Genomic DNA, 17594 nt, shown 5'->3' on the forward strand with positions numbered 1-17594 from the left:
ATTGGCGCCAGATGACCTGTGTTCTAGAATACTCGATTTCTCGCTCACCTCGTCGGCATGTGAATGGGGCAACGCACGAGGCGCTTCGCTCATCAAGGCTACCTCGCCCAAGCCGCTGGCTTCTCCCATCACATGCCAGTAAAGATGCGGCCATTGACCCGTTTAATTGTAATTGTAATTGTAACGGAAATTTTGCCAATGGTAATTTAGGTTCGTCTCCGTGCTTTACCTGCATTCGGGCGCCATCGTGTACTCGGCTTTTCTTCACAAGGAACGACATTTTATCTGCATTGTGGAGTCATAAAATGTTTTTGAAACATTTGTTTGCAAGTATTCCAAGTGTTGACATTCTACTCGGAACGCAGAAGTGGTCACTGATGGCGCTGAACGCAGAGCCGTTGGTGGCGGCACCTGGCGGGTACACGGAACCTATATTGGACATATGAGAAAACAGGCGGGGAACTGGTGGCGTGTCCTCGTCTCTGAAGAAGAAAAAGAAGTACTATACATAAGACCAGTGCAACTTAATTATTGCACGTGCGTGTGCGCATATGAGCTTTGTGTGCGTGCTGAAGGTAACTGATTATAAACTCATATGAAGCATTACCTATTCATAATGCTTAAAGTGATTTTAACCGATGAACCGAACACTAAGATGGCTGTCCATTCCACAGTAAGGTACCATCAGTTTAGTTGGACAGGCTACCAGCACAAACCTTCTGTCTGCTGAAACAGCGGCCACTGTTGCAAAAGTACATCTGCCGCTTAAGTTTATGCAACGAGAAATCCACCGAACACGTACTTGCGTGGATACAACGAGGTGTGTAAAGGTGAGGGCAGTACTTGCACATCCCGATAGTTGAACATTGCACAGTTATGCGTACGGCACTTCAAACTAGGTCCGATCAAGCCAGTGCCATGAAATTTACTGCCCGGGTTCTGCGATCGCGAACAGAGCCAACCGGACAATCCGGGTGCTACGGCGCATGCAATGTTGTGCGTCCGCTCCCACTGGGCCCGCAGGGCAATGATGTCCACTCAACGATCGTCCAGTTGCACTAAAATCCGTATAACAATAGGAAAATGAATGGTCTGAATATCACACAAGGTCTTCTGAACTCTGAAGTGCACTAGAAACAACGCAGCGGAAACGCTTAGAGATGTCCCACTGAAGCACTGGTCACTTTCATGCAGAAACGGGGAAAAAAGTCTCCATTATAAAGGCATGTCCTCTCCGAGCTCTTCTGTGGCCATATCGCAACACTGTTTCACGTGTGTGCACAAAGTTCAGATTCTGAGCAGGGAACGCTGGTGAAAGCGCTTGCTGCACGAAAAAAGATGAGAGTTGCCAGATGATGTCACTGAAAACTTCGTGGCAGGAACTGAACTTTTAGGCCGTCCATCGGTCTCAGGACCAGTCCCCACGTCAGCCGTACGGTGTCGCGATGATGCGGACTGCGTAGCCGGAAGTGACGCAGTACGGTCGATGTTACCACTTTCTCTTCTTGCAGTGCAAAGCGTTGACCTATTAAAGAAGAAAAAATAAGATTAAGTGTGCTCCCGCAAAGAACGTCATAGCAAGCGCTAAAATATTCACGTAGGGCAGTCGTCTGTCGCCTCGTTTTATGCACGCAAACTCCGACTACAGATAAGAGGCTACAGACTACAGGTGATATACGATAAGTCATGTCTGAAACCTGGTTAGGATATGAAAATCATGCAAAGGGTGCACAGAACGGAATATGGGCAGAGCAAGCGGCTGTTTTGGTTATCTCTTGCTTGTACCAGTCGCTTTTTTAAGATTACGACCTGAGTAGCTAGTTGTAACAAAGAAATGTCTTTTTTACGGGATGGCCCTTTCTTTTTAGATCAAACATCATTCTGTACTCAGATTAAATTCCCCATTTATATGACTATACAGCGTGGATTGTGGAGTAATATGAGAGCGCTACTAAAGGAACAAGAGCACAAAATAATTACTATAGAATTTCATAGGGAGACGCAAAACAAAAAAAGAAATTCTCACAATCGAATCACACTGCAGTGCGACTCAATATTTTCGGTTTTACATGCATTGGTGAAGGACCACAGCGGTCATAAAAAGAGTCATGTGTTGCTGCAGAGTAAAGACGAACGCTCCTGGACAGCGGAGCGTGCCGTACAACAGGTGCGTACCGATACAGTTGCGTGGTCCAGCCGAGAAGGGCACGTAGGCGTACGCGTGCCTCCCAGCGCTGTTTTCAGGCAGGAACCTCTCGGGCCGGAACTCCTCGGGCTCCGGGAAGAAACGCGGGTCACGGTGCAACGCGTACGTCACGGTCAGCACGGTGGCTCCACGCGGAATGCAGTGTCCCACTGTATGTGTGTAGGAAAGGGAACGGTATTGAGTGGTAGCGGGGGAGTGGGGGGGGGGGGGGGGGGGGGGGTTAAAAACGGAGGTGTGAGGAAGCGTGCGGGACTATTAACAAACTCTAGCCCTGTGCGCCGGAGAGGTAAAGGGGATGGACCTGAGAGTTAGAGGAGAATTAAGCGGGGTATGAAGGTAAGAATGAGCTCGAATTAGGAGAAGGTCAGGAAGGTACAGCCTCATGCGAGAGCAGAGACGCTAATATATGATGTATACCTTTGGCAAGAATGTGAATCAGCTGGGGAACATAAACCCTAGCTACGAGAGAAGAGCAAGGATATGAGTATGACGCGAAAGTGTTATTGAATCTCGTTTGCCGGTGGTCGCCTACATGGATCTACTCGCCTAATTACTAATTATTTAATTTATCCCACTATGATACCTCACAAATGCTCTTCAGCAAACATTCGTATGTTAATAGCCACTCGGCGTATATATAAATTAAGCCCCGATTAACCAACCTTGCGTCGCCTATGGGCAGCATGACTGACTCAAGGGTCCTGGAAGGCTGGACTCTGATCTAGCCCTTCCATGTGACAGGAGAAGCCCGGTCTGGCAGCTGCTGCCAAATCAGCCATGTCATGTGGCCGTGTTACGTCAGACAACCCTACGTTCAATCAGCGCACGGCCTAGCTTCCTGCAAACTACCACCCTCCAAGGGCATGCCCGCGATTCTTGACACACACGCCGACGCCGACAAAGCCGACGCCGGGTTCTGTGGAGAACACGGACTTTAACACTATCGCATTAATATACGTAGAAAGGAGAAAAGACTTGCAGCAGTTTGCTGTGAATAAAAATAAATAAAAATATTCGAACTATGCACTCGGTTTTGTTGATAACGATTGATCTCGACCACAGGGGCATTATCTCCCCACACAAAGGAGGTGGCAGCACCGTGACTGAAAGCGAGCAGCTGCGCCGAGCTTATACCCTTGATTCGTTCCACAGAGCTACGCGTGTCGGGGCCCTAGGACGCGCTCAGGTTTGCACAAGGGCTCTGAAACTTACAGACATCAAAATCTTCGTCGACGTTCCTGGCAAGGATTGGCACCGGTGGGTAGAGTCTGTGGCTCTCCTTCGTTTCGGTAAAGAAAAGAAAAAGGAAAAGAGACCGTTAGTCACAACAAATAGTCTTTCTTTTTTTTATATATATAAAGAAAACTCTACATAACGACCAAATATGAAAAAGACGAGAGAGATGTGAAGCCTCTGACAGGTAGTAGTTGGCAGGTTACAGGCGCCGCCAACTCAGACCTCACCATTGAGTTGGGAGAGAGACTGAGTTCAGGATCCAATATTTCAGGTCCCTTGAATCCCGAGCTAGACATGCTGCTCTTAAGCCGGATAGGCAGGTTATGCTTCAAGGGGGGATAATATCCTTATCACTCCCAGCAACTTGGCAGCATACATCACGGTCTTCCTCACTAGCGTGCTTCTGACAGGCGACATCACGGGGCACCGATTGGTCGGCGGCTTTTGTGACGTCATTGATCTTTAATTTTGCTTACATTAAACGTTTGTATGATGCCATTAGTGCCACCCTTCGCGACTGTTGCCGGGGGCTGAGATAGGCCAAGCCGCCTGAACAGCGGGCGAGAAGACAGCAAACATGTCATCCACATATACACCTGCCACGAAAAGGAAAAAAGGTAGGGTTTTAACGCTACTGAACCGAGTATGACGCGTGAAAACATTGCGCACCGATGGAGGTTGATGGAGACGACGAAGTGCAATACACAGCGCAAGATAATGTAGCAGTCTGCAGGCAGGTTGCTCTAGCTACAGAATTCCTTACTCGCTTTCAACAGGATTTCCTTGGTTCGCATCCGGTCCGCTTATTTTTCTTCTTTTTTTTTTTATTTTCGCCCGGGCTCAGCATTCTTGGTTTGGGTTTGACCGTGTGAAGTAGTGCTCGCACTGAAAGTATCCGGGTTAGATCGATAATACGATGTGAAACCACTGTCTGATTTAACCGCGCCAGGACACGTGCACTGTGACGTCTCGATTTGAAAGGCCAATTGGGAGTAATACATAAACACGATCGTTGTTCGGCTGCCGTATGAATGCTTTCGCACCAAAACGACGGATAGATAAAGGGGCCTCCCATCAGCAAAATACCGACGAACGCTTGGCAAAGGCTCGTCTGCGACTGCATACCTTGTGCGTGAATTACAATAATACGTCGTAGGGGTGAATTACTGCCAAGCTAAATCAGATCAAATGAATTGAAACCATTCTAAAAAGACCTCTCGCTTGACAGTTTGGTTTAACTGCATTAAAATCCAGCCATTTTTTTTTTTTACTATACTGCATCGTTACGTTAACATATAGTACGTGTGTGCGAGATTCAGTCACGCACAAATCGGCAGGCATGTTTGACCGGAAAAAATTTTAGACAGCGCTTGGCCTCGCGCTTTCTCCTAGGTGCCGGATGCCCTAAACTGGACCCGCTTTATACATAAGCATTTTTGGTATAGGCATTTCTTTTTTCAGGCATAAATTTTTCTCACTGTGCTTCCTCCGCGTTTGCGCCAGCTGCGTACGCATTGGGAAAATAAAAATGCAATGCATGAATTAAAACTACGCATTAATTAGCACAGTATTCTCAACATTGCCTCACTGCACGTTTCCTTACCTTGATGACGCATTCCAAGTAACGCATATTTCGCAGATCTTCAACGGTGGCCGCTCGTTCGATGTCTCTGCCGAAGATGGCCTCCAGTTCCTGGTATACTTTCTCCTGTACGTTTTCGTACAAGCCCAGCAGGTAGAGGGTGAAAGAGATGCCCATGGCTGTCGTGTCATGACCCTGCGTCGTTGTAGCACGAAATATCCCAGTCGGAAAGACCAACAGAAAATTTTCTGTTGTTACGACAGAATTTCTGTGCGGTTTTTGACGGGAACCTGTTGTGACAACAGAACGTTCTGTAGTAACATCAGAAATTTCTTTTGTTACAACAGAAAAGTGCTACAGCACTACAGACAACAGAAATATACTACAGAAAAACTACAGAACTACAGAAAAGTACTACAGAACTACAGAAAAATCTGACGTTTACGACAGAACTACAGAATGTTCTGTCGTATTTTTTACATGGTTTCGTAGTTTTTTTCGATTGGGTAGGCGTACAGAATATCGCAAGAATCCCTCTTGCCATATCAAATACTTAGAAGACGTTATTTGCAGAAGTCAATCAGTTATGCGAGTATATAAATATAGGAAAGAAATGAGCTCGTCAATTACGACTGACTTAGTGACTTCCTCTCGCACTATAATATATTGTTAGTTATTAACTACCGTCATTACATATGATGGCCCAGCCAATCTTGCTAATCACGAATCATTGTGCAAGATGGAGCTCCCTCCTTACCATAAATTTTGTTTACCTTAGCAAAGCTTTAAATGGGACTAGTTGGTGGTCCGTACTGGCATATAGGTGCGCTTAAACGAATACACAAACGACAACACAAAGCAAAAAGCGCAATTTTGCACTCATTGCTTTGTGTTGTCGTTTGTGTAGTCGTTTAAGCGCCCCTATATACCAGTTTGTTTACCTTATTACAGGACTATACAAATTTGCGCGATGTGGACTATTCGTGTGTGTGGACCATGCATGGTTGAATTTCTACGATCGTTTGTCAGAGTCGGATAAGAAAAAACGAAATCGTGGCCTTGTTGCACCTGCGACACTTTGCCATGCTAAATCGCATAACGCAATCAGCTCCGATATACAACCAACTATATATGCAAGCGAATAGTACTCGCAGTACTTAGAGTGAGTGGTGTCTTTTTATTGATTGGATCTGTGGGCATGTATGCAAAACTTCGATAATAATAAATAAATCGATAAATACTCGAATAACAAAGAGCAAGAATTATTTTATAGAATTATTTAACGCACATAACAGAAAAAAGTGCGCTGTTGCTGTAGCTGAGCATATCAGTTGAACTTTATTGGGTGAAATCATAAAGCAGCATATTTTCTACATTTGAGCTGATACTCAGCTATTCTTTAATTTATTTCAGAACAGGTACAATTAAGTAATGCCTTATTAGTAAGTATCCACGTAAGTAAACAGACCCTTCTTCGCATTTTCCGGAGGCGCGCACTCGTCCTCCCAATTCGAGCCGGGTAGCCGTCGTTCAGAGGTGAATAAAATTGGCGGGGTTCACCCGGCTGAGTCTAGTTAAAGATCGTAAACTCTGTAGCCCTTGCCCTGGCCTACATCAGCAGGATCATAACGAGATTGTAGTGCAGAGTATAGACGGGACACATGAAAAAACGAATAACAGATTTCTTTTGTCGGACTCATAAATAGATAATAATGGGTCATTACTCCATTATTTTAAGCAGCTTATATAACTGTTCAACAGTTCTCATGTGGCGGCCAGATCACTGGTTTCAACCAGTGGTGAGGCGGAATAGAAACGCACGGCACAGCTGCTGATCACGTGATTTAGAGACTGACGTGACTCGTGGATCGGCCGGCGGCGAGCCGCAGAAGCTAACGCGCGGAAGAGCTGCGGCGAGGTTCAGATGAACCTTGGCGAACGGTTGCATTAGAGCTACATTCTACAAAGAAGTCCCTTCACCAAAACATTGACAGCGAACTGAAGAACGTTTGTTTGTTTCAATACTCGCTGCGAAGAACAGACGCTTAAGTGGAGGTACCAAAGTAGCATCAAAGACGCTACCAGTTTCAAAACTATAGCTGAAATCCTCCTACGTGTTGTCACTTATTCTGCTGCGTGTTTAATTATAGCTGAAGCCCGCATACGTCATGGATAAACATAATATGAACGTTTAGATCGTGAGTGGGGTCGTGCGGAGACCCAGGAGGCCTGCGTGCCTCGAATTCTTCTGCAAATAAAGTTTTTTCCTCCTCCTCCTCCTTCGGGCCACCCACTTCATATGGCACAGTGGCGATCGATTGCGTGACGGCACTCTTAGCGGTTGGTGAGCGGTGGGGCAATGTGGGACTCAAAGCTGAGTATATGCCTGCTTTGCACCTGCGTTTATCATGTGAGACCGGGAATGCCATGATGCCACCAAATGCCCCTCGCCTAAAACTATACTCCGTTTCATACATCAGGTGCAACGCAGCGAAAGCTACGCAAGTAGTCCGCAAGAAAAAAAAAAACAGGAGGCGTATCACTACGCGCTCGTTATGTGGCCGAGTGGTTCCTGCGGAAACGGGCTCTATTCCGAGCATACACGTTTGCAATAACTTCATTCGCATGCCTAGACATCTTCGCAGTGCGGATCTGGTAGAAAAATGCGCACTGAAGAACCATTTTCTCAAAAAGAGATGCGCAGCGTGGAGGGCGCAGCCAGCGCCATCTAGTGGCACAGCTGGCAATGTTGCGGGGCAGCGAAAACGCGGCACGAACGAAAACGACATAAAAAACATACAAATTCACCGAATCCGACCCTTTCTCCCTAAACAAAGGTGCTTTTCATGAAGTTGAGGCAAATGTAAGATGCATTAAGCTTGCCAGACAAAGCAACTAATATTTCCTCTCGTCAAGAGCAGGCACTATTTTTCATCGCGGATGCGGAGAGCGCAAACAAGAGCTGTAGCTTTGGCAGTGTTGCACTTGATGTATGAAACGGAGTATAGCGCTGTGAACGATGTCGCTGTCTTCTTTCTGTACTTTTCACCTCGAACATGAAGGTGTCCACTTCCTCCCGGATGCCCTCCTCAGTGAAGCTTGGGTCCCTCAGATGGCTCATGAGCAGGATGTCGAGGAAGGCGAGCCTCTTGCCGCCGTACTGGTAGCTCGTGTCCGGCTCCTTTCCGGGTGCTTCAGCAGCGGTCACGATGAGCGACTCATTTTCCAGGTACTCTCTTTTGCGGGACTGGATGATCTGCGGATAAGGAAGGGAACATTTCACAGACGTCGATTCAGTCAAATCAAATATAAAAATGAGGGGTTTTAAGCATGGCTTGAAGCTAGTGATTCGAGCGAAAGGGGATGAGAGGTAGTGGCTGCTACTGGCCCTAAGGGACTGTGAATGCGATACCCCCGCGGGGGTTCACCTGCCACCGGTAGTTGTAGCTATTGTAAGCCGTCATTACACTCACTGCCGTTTCGATGGCGGACGACGGCTTTTTCAACGCGCTTCTTTCTCTCTCCCTCTTCTTTTTGTAGCGAAAGCTACATTGGCCGCGACACAGCGATTTCGCCATGGCACCCATTTTCACCGTGGTAGAGTGCACTAGCCATGGTTTCACCGCTCTCACCACCGCTTCTTAGCAACCACCTCCTCTACAGGCCAGTAGTGCGCATACGCAGAAACCGGAAGGGAGCAACAGGTGCGCTGCGCATGACATCAGAGCGCATAGGGGAGACAATCTGAGCCAGGGGGTGCTGCACCGGTCAGCGTCCTCCATGGAGACTTTGGCAAAATCTCCGCGCAGCGCGGTCGCGTCGTCTGCTCCACGCTGCACTGAAACCCATGTCGTCTGCTCCGCGCTACATTCCAGCGCGTGTTTACGTGCGCACGTGCGGTTGCGGTTGTTGCTTTCCTCCATCCGCCGTGTTCTAGCCGCTGTCGTGTTCCGACAAAGGGAAAAAAAAAGAACTGGAAGAAAAAAAATTGCCAACGATTACGTTACTTCCTAATGCAAAATTTGAGCGCAGCTCATCAGCTGTTTCACCTTTTCAATAGGTTGAGGCAAAGATTTCGAGCCATGTATGTACAATTACAGACCATTTCTTTTAGTTTTTCACACGTATTCCTCGAAGAAACACTATACTAACAGTTCTTCACTGTCATGAAGGAAGCTTTATGGTCGGAGAAATGAAGAGAGCAGTTAAGTTATCAGGGGGATGCGGGAGGCAGCGCGTGGGCTTAACATAATTGCAATGACACAGCACTTGTGTCAAGGTAAAAGCACAAAATCCCGGCTGAAGGCCAAAATACAGCACACATTGAGAAGACAATAAAATAATGTGCATTTTACAGCAGAAAGCACCGATAAAAAAAAACAAGTTTCCAACCAGCCTCTTTGTCAGCCGGGGAACCGAAAAAAAAGCAAAAAAGAGAAATCCCATTAGCGAAGAGCGCCGGCTTCACGCGCGTCTCTTCCTCATTCTCTTTCTCCTACTCCACGTGCACGAGCAGCTGCGCGTGCGAACGTAATAATCGGCGCATAGCCGCCGAGATAGGGCATGTGGAAGACTTCAGTCAATGAGAACCAACAGAAGAGGTTGTGAAAACACGTCGTGTGACTGATCACTCCATTTGAGTTTCCGAAAATGCATCTGCGACCCGTACATTTGAAAAAGACTTTGGGAACAATCCGTTTGGATATATGTGTTGGGTAAGCGACGGTGGTACCTAATTGACTTCACACCGGTGAGTTACCAAATGTATGATACTGCGTTTGGAGACTACCAAATCTAAATACTGTAAAGACAAAATTGAGACTGCTGCATGCTACTTCACAGATCATCGGGCCATCTTCGTCTCTGTCACGCAAAATGAATAAAAGATGTGTATACCCAACGTCTCTTATTGCTAAACACTATGACAACTGCAAGCTGAGCCAGGGAAACTTACCTCTCGCTATGTATATCCTGGCATAGCTGAGCTAAGCCATTGCCATTTTTCAGTTTTTAATATAATCATTGGTTCACAGGAAAATAAAGGCGCAGTATCTATCACATATGTGGGCACCTGAACTGCGCCGTAACGGGAGGGAGGAAGGTGGGTGTAAAAGCGGAGAAAGAGAAATGGTTGCCATGATACGCGGAGTAACTTCGACTTGGAGGGGGTGAAGGGTGGCTGATCCTGGCCCTACGGGGCTGGGACGGTAAGTCAAGGCCGCTTGCGGCGGGGGCTAGCCAGCCACCGAATTTTTATCTGTTGTAGGCCGTCATTGCACCCGCCACCGCTTAGGTGGTGGGCGACGGCTGTTGCGTCGCGCGTCTTTCTCTCCCCCTTCTTTTTCTTTCTTCTCTGCTTTCTTCTGTCCGCACGAGGCAGCGGAGGTGGCTCAGCTACAGAGCCAGTAGCAGGCCCATTCATTTTCTTTTCCTTCTTTCTACAGCCACAACAACAACAACGACAGCTTCGACCACCTGGGGATCTGTACCGCGCACTGACATCGCATAGCACACGGATGCCTCTTCGTTCACCCCCATCGAAAAGCAGCCTCTGGCGATCAGGATCGAACCCGGGTTCTACGGCACAGTAGTCCGGCACCTTAACCACTGCACCACCGGTGCGCAGCAATACTTTTGAAGCGAAAGCTTCATTAGCCGCGATGCAGCGATTTCGTCGTGGCACCAATTTCCCTCGTGGTTGCGCCATGCTTTCCGCTTTCACACACAAATTCCTCCATTTCCTTACGGTGCGGTTCAGGTTTCCACAGAACAAGTGTGATATGTACAGCGCATTTCCTTTCCTATGAACCAATTAAAAAAAAGTTGGCTGTGGTTGAGCTCTAGTTAACCCTAGTTGAATTGCGAAAGCGATCCTTAATGTGGACGGAGCTACTTCTACACCCATCAGTCTGGGCCCTAGGGACACACCTCAAGGCGCGATACTTTCACCACTACTTTTCAACCTCATTATGAAGGACCTTCCCAATAAGCTCAACAGCCTTCCGGGAGTTCGACACGCCATCTACGCGGACGATGTGATCATTTAGACTGCCCATGGTAATGAAGGTTAAATTCAAGACAACCTCCAAGCGGCGACAGACCTGGTCAGTGCCTATGCCGCTTCTCGTGGCCTTGCCTGTGCCCCTGAGAAATCGGAAATTCTTATTGTTGACTGTCGGCGACATCCCCCTTACAGTGCCACCTCGCCAATTGAAGTCATCCTGGACGGCCAAATGATAGACGTGAAGCCGGAGATCAAGATCCTTGGCCTCGCTATCCCTAACGGCGGCTCCCATTCCTCTACTCTCAATCATTCAATCATCAGTCAACACTACCGACCAAATTATACGAATGTTTCAACGAGCTAAACGTCGAAACTACGGCATTAGGGAGCGAGACGCACTGCAGCTGGTCAACGCATTCATTATCGCCCGCATTACCTATACGGCACGCCATACCTTCCGCTTCGTAATCAGATCGAAGCTCAATCGGTTGAACACTCTTATCAGAAAAGAGGTCAAGACAGCCCTGGGGCTTCCCCAATGCCCGTCTACTGACCGCTTATTCCAACTTGGCGTTCATAACACCATTGAAGAGTTACATGAAGCACATCGCCTGGCGCAACTTGTCCGCTTAGCGGCCTCGTCTACTGGAAGACATGTCCTTCATACTCTCAATATTGCCCCGCCCTATACCACCCAAACCGCGAAGATCTGCCACAGAATATCTGCCGAGCCATTACCGTCAAACCTCTCTCTAAGCACATGCATGCATCACCAAGACCGCCGACAGGCGCAAGAGCCACTCACCTCTCTCGAATATGGGACAGCCAACCGAATAATCTGTACGTAGACGCTGCTGACCCTGTTAACGGACATATGGCCATTACCGTGACATCTCCAGCGGGCACTCTCCTCAACTATGCCTCTCTCCGCATCACCGAACCGAGTACTGCCGAAGAAGCAGCCATCGCTTTGGCCGCCGCCACTAATGCACAAGCTACCATCATGTCTGATTCCCGCACCGCCTGCCGTAACTATCTTCGCGGACGCATCGGTGCCGCCAACCGCCGAATCCTCGAAGCTAATCCTCCGAAAATGATCAGTGTGATCTGGATTCCGGGACACCAGTCGATGCCCGGCAATGAAGCTGCCCATCGACACCTTCGCGCGCTCCTTCCCCGAGCCTCCCCTCTCCCGGACCACACATATGCCTCCCCGATCCTTACATACACAGAACTGCTTGAACACTACAGGCTGTCTCGCCGTACATCACCGCCCCCTTCTCCCACCCTGTCTACTCAAGAAGCAGCAACTTACCGCCGCCTGCAAACTGATACCTTTATTACACCATTTCTACTAAACCTCTGGTACCCCTCCCTTTATTCCCCTGACTGCCCACATTGCGGTGAGCGGGCAACGCTCTACCACATGGTTTGGGCATGCCAAGTTACCCCTTCTTTAAGCCCTCTCCCCCACCCCTGCATGCAAGATTGGGAGGCCGCCCTGCTGGACCCCTGCCCGGAGCGCCAGCAATGGCTGGCTCGCCGCGCTGTTACTGCAGCCACGGCCAACGGGACCATGGACTGAAGGCCGGGTGTAGATATCTCGGACGAGACTGTTAGCAGCCCAGTTGCCTGGAATCCCCTCGTAAGCAGCGACGCATATGATGGAGATCTCTATATCCAATACCGACTGTCCAAGTATCTTAACCTAGCAAATTTGCTTAACGTTTACGTTTTCGAAAACGCCACGCTGCGCGCCAGCGGCGCCCTCTCGGTCTCGCCTGTGCAAGTACACCTGCTTCCAAGACAGTAGTACCCCGTCCAACCGGTATATCGTAGGCAACCGCAAACACCGCGGTGAGTGCTTTCGCTCGTTATGTAACCAGGTTTAAATAAGGTTATATCCCTCCCGATTTTTTTATCATACACGAGAAAAATTTCCTTCTCAAGCTTGCACACTATAACCGTTACGTTTCTTTTCTTCGAATTCCCACTTTTATTTCCGTGCACGTATCAACGCCAGATGCTCTTGACACACGGATAAAACAAAACAAGAAATTCAGAAAAACTTCATATGTTCCCTGTTGGGGATAGATAAACATTACCTGCGCCAAGTGCATAAAGGAAATCTAGTGTCTGCCATTGGGCGCGGAAACGACGAACTATGGACCTACCCTTTCGGTGAAGCTGTGCAGGTAGTCGACGTTTCGCTTGACTTCCCAGCCGGCTGGGTTGTTGAAGAATAGCGAGTCCACCCACTTCCAGGGGCTGACGAAGCGCTCCAAGAACGAGCCGGACACGCTGCAAGCGAGACGTCAATCAGAGTGCCGGTCGCTGAAAGATATTGTCTGGCAACCTCCTATGCTTCGTCTGGGCAAAGCGCCAGTGTTTTACTATCATTATGATAAGGACAGGCAAAAACAGCAGCTCGTCCCAGAAAACGTTCAGGAAACGTAAGCCCCTCAGTGAACGCTGGATCGAAGGGAGGTCCTAAACGATTCATCTGTCTTTTGCTAGCCCACGCCCAAAACTGATTTCATGTCCATTTAAGCGTTGGGAAGAGAGTGCTCTGCCAAGCTCTTTGTCTACCTCAGTTCTGTTGAGAGAAAGAGGAACAGAAAGTACAAGAAACGCAGGATCAACAGCCACAGCACTAAGTCGGTACCAGGGAAGGGTACACAGGCCGGCTACCCTGACGGGCTGGCTGGCTGTCCTGTGTGACCACACGCAGATAAAGAGAGCGCGAAGCTTCTTACTTGCAGGTAAAGGGGCCAAGAATTATATTTTTACAGTGCAGTTATCGAGAAATACCGCCTTCTAGTCGGTACGTCTCGCGTTAATATACTAATTCGCCCCAAGCTCCTTCATTTTAGTCTTAATAGTTGGAGTATATCGGTATCTACATGTGCTAAAAAAAATGAACAAACGCTCTTTAGAAACAAGAGTGCCTCGAGCGGGCAGCACTTAAAATCGGGTTAATTGATAGATGGATTGATGGAGTGATTGACTGATGAATCGAGTGACCGATTGGGCAGCACTTTAAATTTAATTGATTGGTTTATCGAATAATCACTTGAGTATTATTGATAGACCAACCGGTCAATCAATCAAACGGATATTTATATGGTTGGTTGGTTGGTCGGTCGGTCAATCGTCTGAGCGATTGATTGACCTCCATGCGTCAAATACGGGCACTGACGTCTACTTCTGGCATCGTTATTTTGTGCACATATTCACCTTCTTGTTAATGTTGTCTAGGCGTGCGCATCTCGAACGTTAATGAACAGATTACAGAGATAATAATCCAGTCACTCCATGATCAAAGCTTTTGGGACTGCTCACACAGCATCATGCGGCCGGAACTCTTAAAGAATTCAGGATTTAAATTTGCGTAATACGTTTTCATTTCTGACACGCCATGAAATCGAGCTAATAAATGAGTGCATACCAATTATTCAACCTTTATTACTATCGGTGCCATTGTGCGTCCTGCATGTTTAAGTGTGTCCGCCGTGGAGACGCGGTGGGGCCAAAACGCAGGGGAATGGCAGTAAGCAGCTTACACTTTGACTGCTCTCACGTAAGGAGAATCGGCATCTTCCTGAGCATGCACGGACACCCCCATAGCAGTCTCTGCAAGGAAGAAAACAAACTGATGCAGTGGATTGCACAGCAGGAAACATAGCATGAATAGCTCCTACGTCCCCACTAATAATGCAGTTTACTGCGCTATTTCCCCGTCTATTGTTCATCCTCAAAACGTGTATCAGACCCTTTTCAGACTATCCCATAACACATTGCGAGCGCGCAGCGCAGCTTGGAAAAAATGTACGAGCGTACGAGGCAAGCAGCAGGCGGTGGCAAACCTCTTGCGCTGCTTCAAGCTGGGAAAATAGTGCTTACGACTGAGGTATCGAAACGGAATTGTCGTAAACATGTATATAACAAGACTGTCCATCTTCCCTCCGAGGAAAGAGTGCTCGCCACCGAGCATCGAAATGAAACCAGCCTTGATTCTTTACGCCGGCGTCATGAAAAAAAAAGTGCTAAACTTTGTTACTCGCGAAAGTAGTAAGTCATAGGACAGAGGAGCATCAAAATTAAATCATTGTTGATGACTTTTAATAAATTATGAGTTTCATGGCGAAGTGATAACTGTGGTGCAAATAAACTTCGCCTCACAGCCGTGCCGCTGCTGTTGTAACTTGATTTTATCAGATGCGAGTAAACTGTAAAGCAGAGGCCAGAGTATTACATTTGTTACAGCGCCGGCCAGTTCCGAGGTGCAGCCTGTCACAGCTTCGATTGGAAGCATGTTAGGCTCAGCGGCTATCAGGGCAGCGAGGGAGCTGCTGGTCGCCCCTCACACACTATCTCTTACATTTATATAATAATTAATTAATTAATTAATTAATTCAGTGCGACTTAGTGGAACAGTCGTCGTTTGTTGGCAACGCCGTTGCGGAGGCATTTTCGCATGCATGCTTTGTTGTGGCTCAATGAGAGCAGCCAAACTATATCTGGTAAACAGACTATTTTTTTTTTCTGCCTTTTCGGCTTCCAACGCGAAGTGCACCGAGCCAAGAAGCACTCAACACTACTGTGTGCTGGGAAAAGTGCGAGACCGGCTGTGTGAGGAGCCTTGGAGAGAAACGATCTTCGAGACGGTCTTGATTACAAATAATTTTGTCGTCTGGTTGTCGATGAGGTTACGCTGTTCTCAACTCAGTTTGGCAGCACGCAACGAAGGGTCTGCCGGTGCGTATGCACCTTTACCATAAGCATTTGAGTGGCCAGAGGTGGCGATGCATTGCTTGAAGAAGAACAGATTTTTCTTTCGTCTAACCCCGAAACAAAACTTTAATATAGGCGACATTCGTCACAACAACATAAATTATCAACACGAAGAATGTAAAAATCGATTATTCAGATAAGTTAAGAGCGAAAGCGAAATAACGTTGTTTTTACCCACTAAATTTCATCGCAAACAGGCAGCATACGCAGTGTCTTATGAAATATTAGTAGCTCACAGAAGTGACCATTTTGGGAAGTGGTACATTTTTTTTTTTCGTTTCGACGGCAGGTTGGCACTATCGAATCGCAAACGTAAAAGTCATTTGTGACGACTGGGTAATAAAGCCCTTTGTACATCTGTATCTTCGCTATGTTACCAGGTGAATCAAATGCATTCGCTGTTTTTCAGGAGGCGAGCAGATGTAACAGCCCCTTCATCCGCCGTTGGAAGGCTCTAATTTGCATCGGAAGAACTGCAGGCCCTCCCGAGACAAGCCGAGTTTGTTTGGCTGAGTTTCGCAACAGGTAGAACTCTATTTGACGGTCGATCAATTTTTGCAAACGGTTCCCGCCATGCCCATTTCACCATTGCGTCTCCGAAACAGAGGATGTAATAATCGTTAAAGGGCGGACATCCTGCTGCAAACTTACACTTCGAGCTATCTGTTTGCGCTAGCGATTCCCCAGAAATGCACCCAGCACCACTGAGCGAGTTGTGGAATAAAAAAATAGCTGTGTTTAATAAACTCGACTAAAGCTCGTTAAGCAGAGTTGAAGCTTTTTTTAATTATGGTTAGAGCCAGCCTCGCTGGTTCCGCACAGCGCACCTGCAGTGGGGATGAATGGCTGGATATCACCTTTATTGTTAGTTGCGGAGGCTCCGGCCCGCACCCGGCACACAGGCCTGGACGACGCGGGCCGGAGCCTCCGCGACTAAAGGCTAACAAGGTGGTACTGCCTCCTTGCAGCTTCAACCGCCCGGCGGATGGCTTGTCGCTGCTTGGCCTCCAAGCTACACTATCCCAAATTAGGAGGCGTGGCAAGTGACGTGGTATTTCGTCACGGACACATCCCTGCCGCGTAACCGCGAGCCGAGCGAGCGGCGAATGACCCACGCATCGCCCCTGCAAGGGGAGGCGCGGCTAGTCAGGTGCTATGACGTCATGGACACACCTCCGCTGCGCCGCTTCAACGTCAAATGTTCGGCGTACGGTGTACTTTGCCGCCAGATGACCTTCAAGTTTGGCATGGGAGAAGTAGAGTTTCCGCTATTTTCCGCACCACTCCCTTTCACTTGGTCTCTCCACACTGGCGCAAAAACTGGCATTTTACGTTCTCTTGAACGCTCCCAAGCGCTTTATCCCTTCTCCTCTTCAACCTCCTTCCATCAAATAATTCGCTAACAGGCGGCAACCTCGATTGTTTAGGCATTTGCAGCCGTCGCTGTACAGCAAAGCGAGACATGCAAGAGGTCTGCGTACCGCAGATGACGTCCAACGTGCAGCAGGAAACGAGCGGCACGACGTCCAGAGGCTTCCGGGGCTGACGCTGAGTGAGCGCGTGCAGGTGGTTCACGAAAGAGCGCGCATGCTCCGTCATCACCGGCACGAAGTCGTCCAGTAGCTTGAAGTGGAACGCAGGAGTGAGCAGCTTGCGCCGGCCGCGCCACTTCCGCTTTGGGCTGCATTTCAAGAAGGCACGGCGAAGCGTCATTTCATCACTCTGCACGCATAATTCACTTCAGTTGTATTAAGGCGAAAGCCTTTAATGGC

At 48.2% G+C, this 17594-nt stretch overlaps 1 protein-coding gene across 1 annotated transcript in view; it reads right to left on the reverse strand.

The window, feature by feature from the left end:
• Positions 1 to 220: 220 nt before the first annotated feature.
• LOC146197170 (cytochrome P450 4V2-like) overlaps positions 221 to 17594 on the reverse strand; it is a 29993-nt gene continuing 12619 nt past the window's right edge. Inside the window, exons 4-11 of the mRNA XM_084596446.1 lie at positions 17304 to 17503; positions 14592 to 14661; positions 13203 to 13329; positions 8074 to 8280; positions 5046 to 5219; positions 3419 to 3485; positions 2176 to 2355; positions 221 to 1525 (exon numbers count right to left, since the gene is read on the reverse strand). Of these exons, the coding sequence (XP_084452572.1) occupies positions 1359 to 1525; positions 2176 to 2355; positions 3419 to 3485; positions 5046 to 5219; positions 8074 to 8280; positions 13203 to 13329; positions 14592 to 14661; positions 17304 to 17503 (1192 nt within the window). The 3' untranslated portion in view covers positions 221 to 1358. The remainder of the gene's footprint in view (positions 1526 to 2175; positions 2356 to 3418; positions 3486 to 5045; positions 5220 to 8073; positions 8281 to 13202; positions 13330 to 14591; positions 14662 to 17303; positions 17504 to 17594) is intronic.

The sequence above is a fragment of the Amblyomma maculatum genome, chromosome 3 (assembly GCF_055883805.1).
Source record: "Amblyomma maculatum isolate TAMU_Amacu chromosome 3, ASM5588380v1, whole genome shotgun sequence".
Classification (NCBI taxonomy): domain Eukaryota; kingdom Metazoa; phylum Arthropoda; class Arachnida; order Ixodida; family Ixodidae; genus Amblyomma; species Amblyomma maculatum.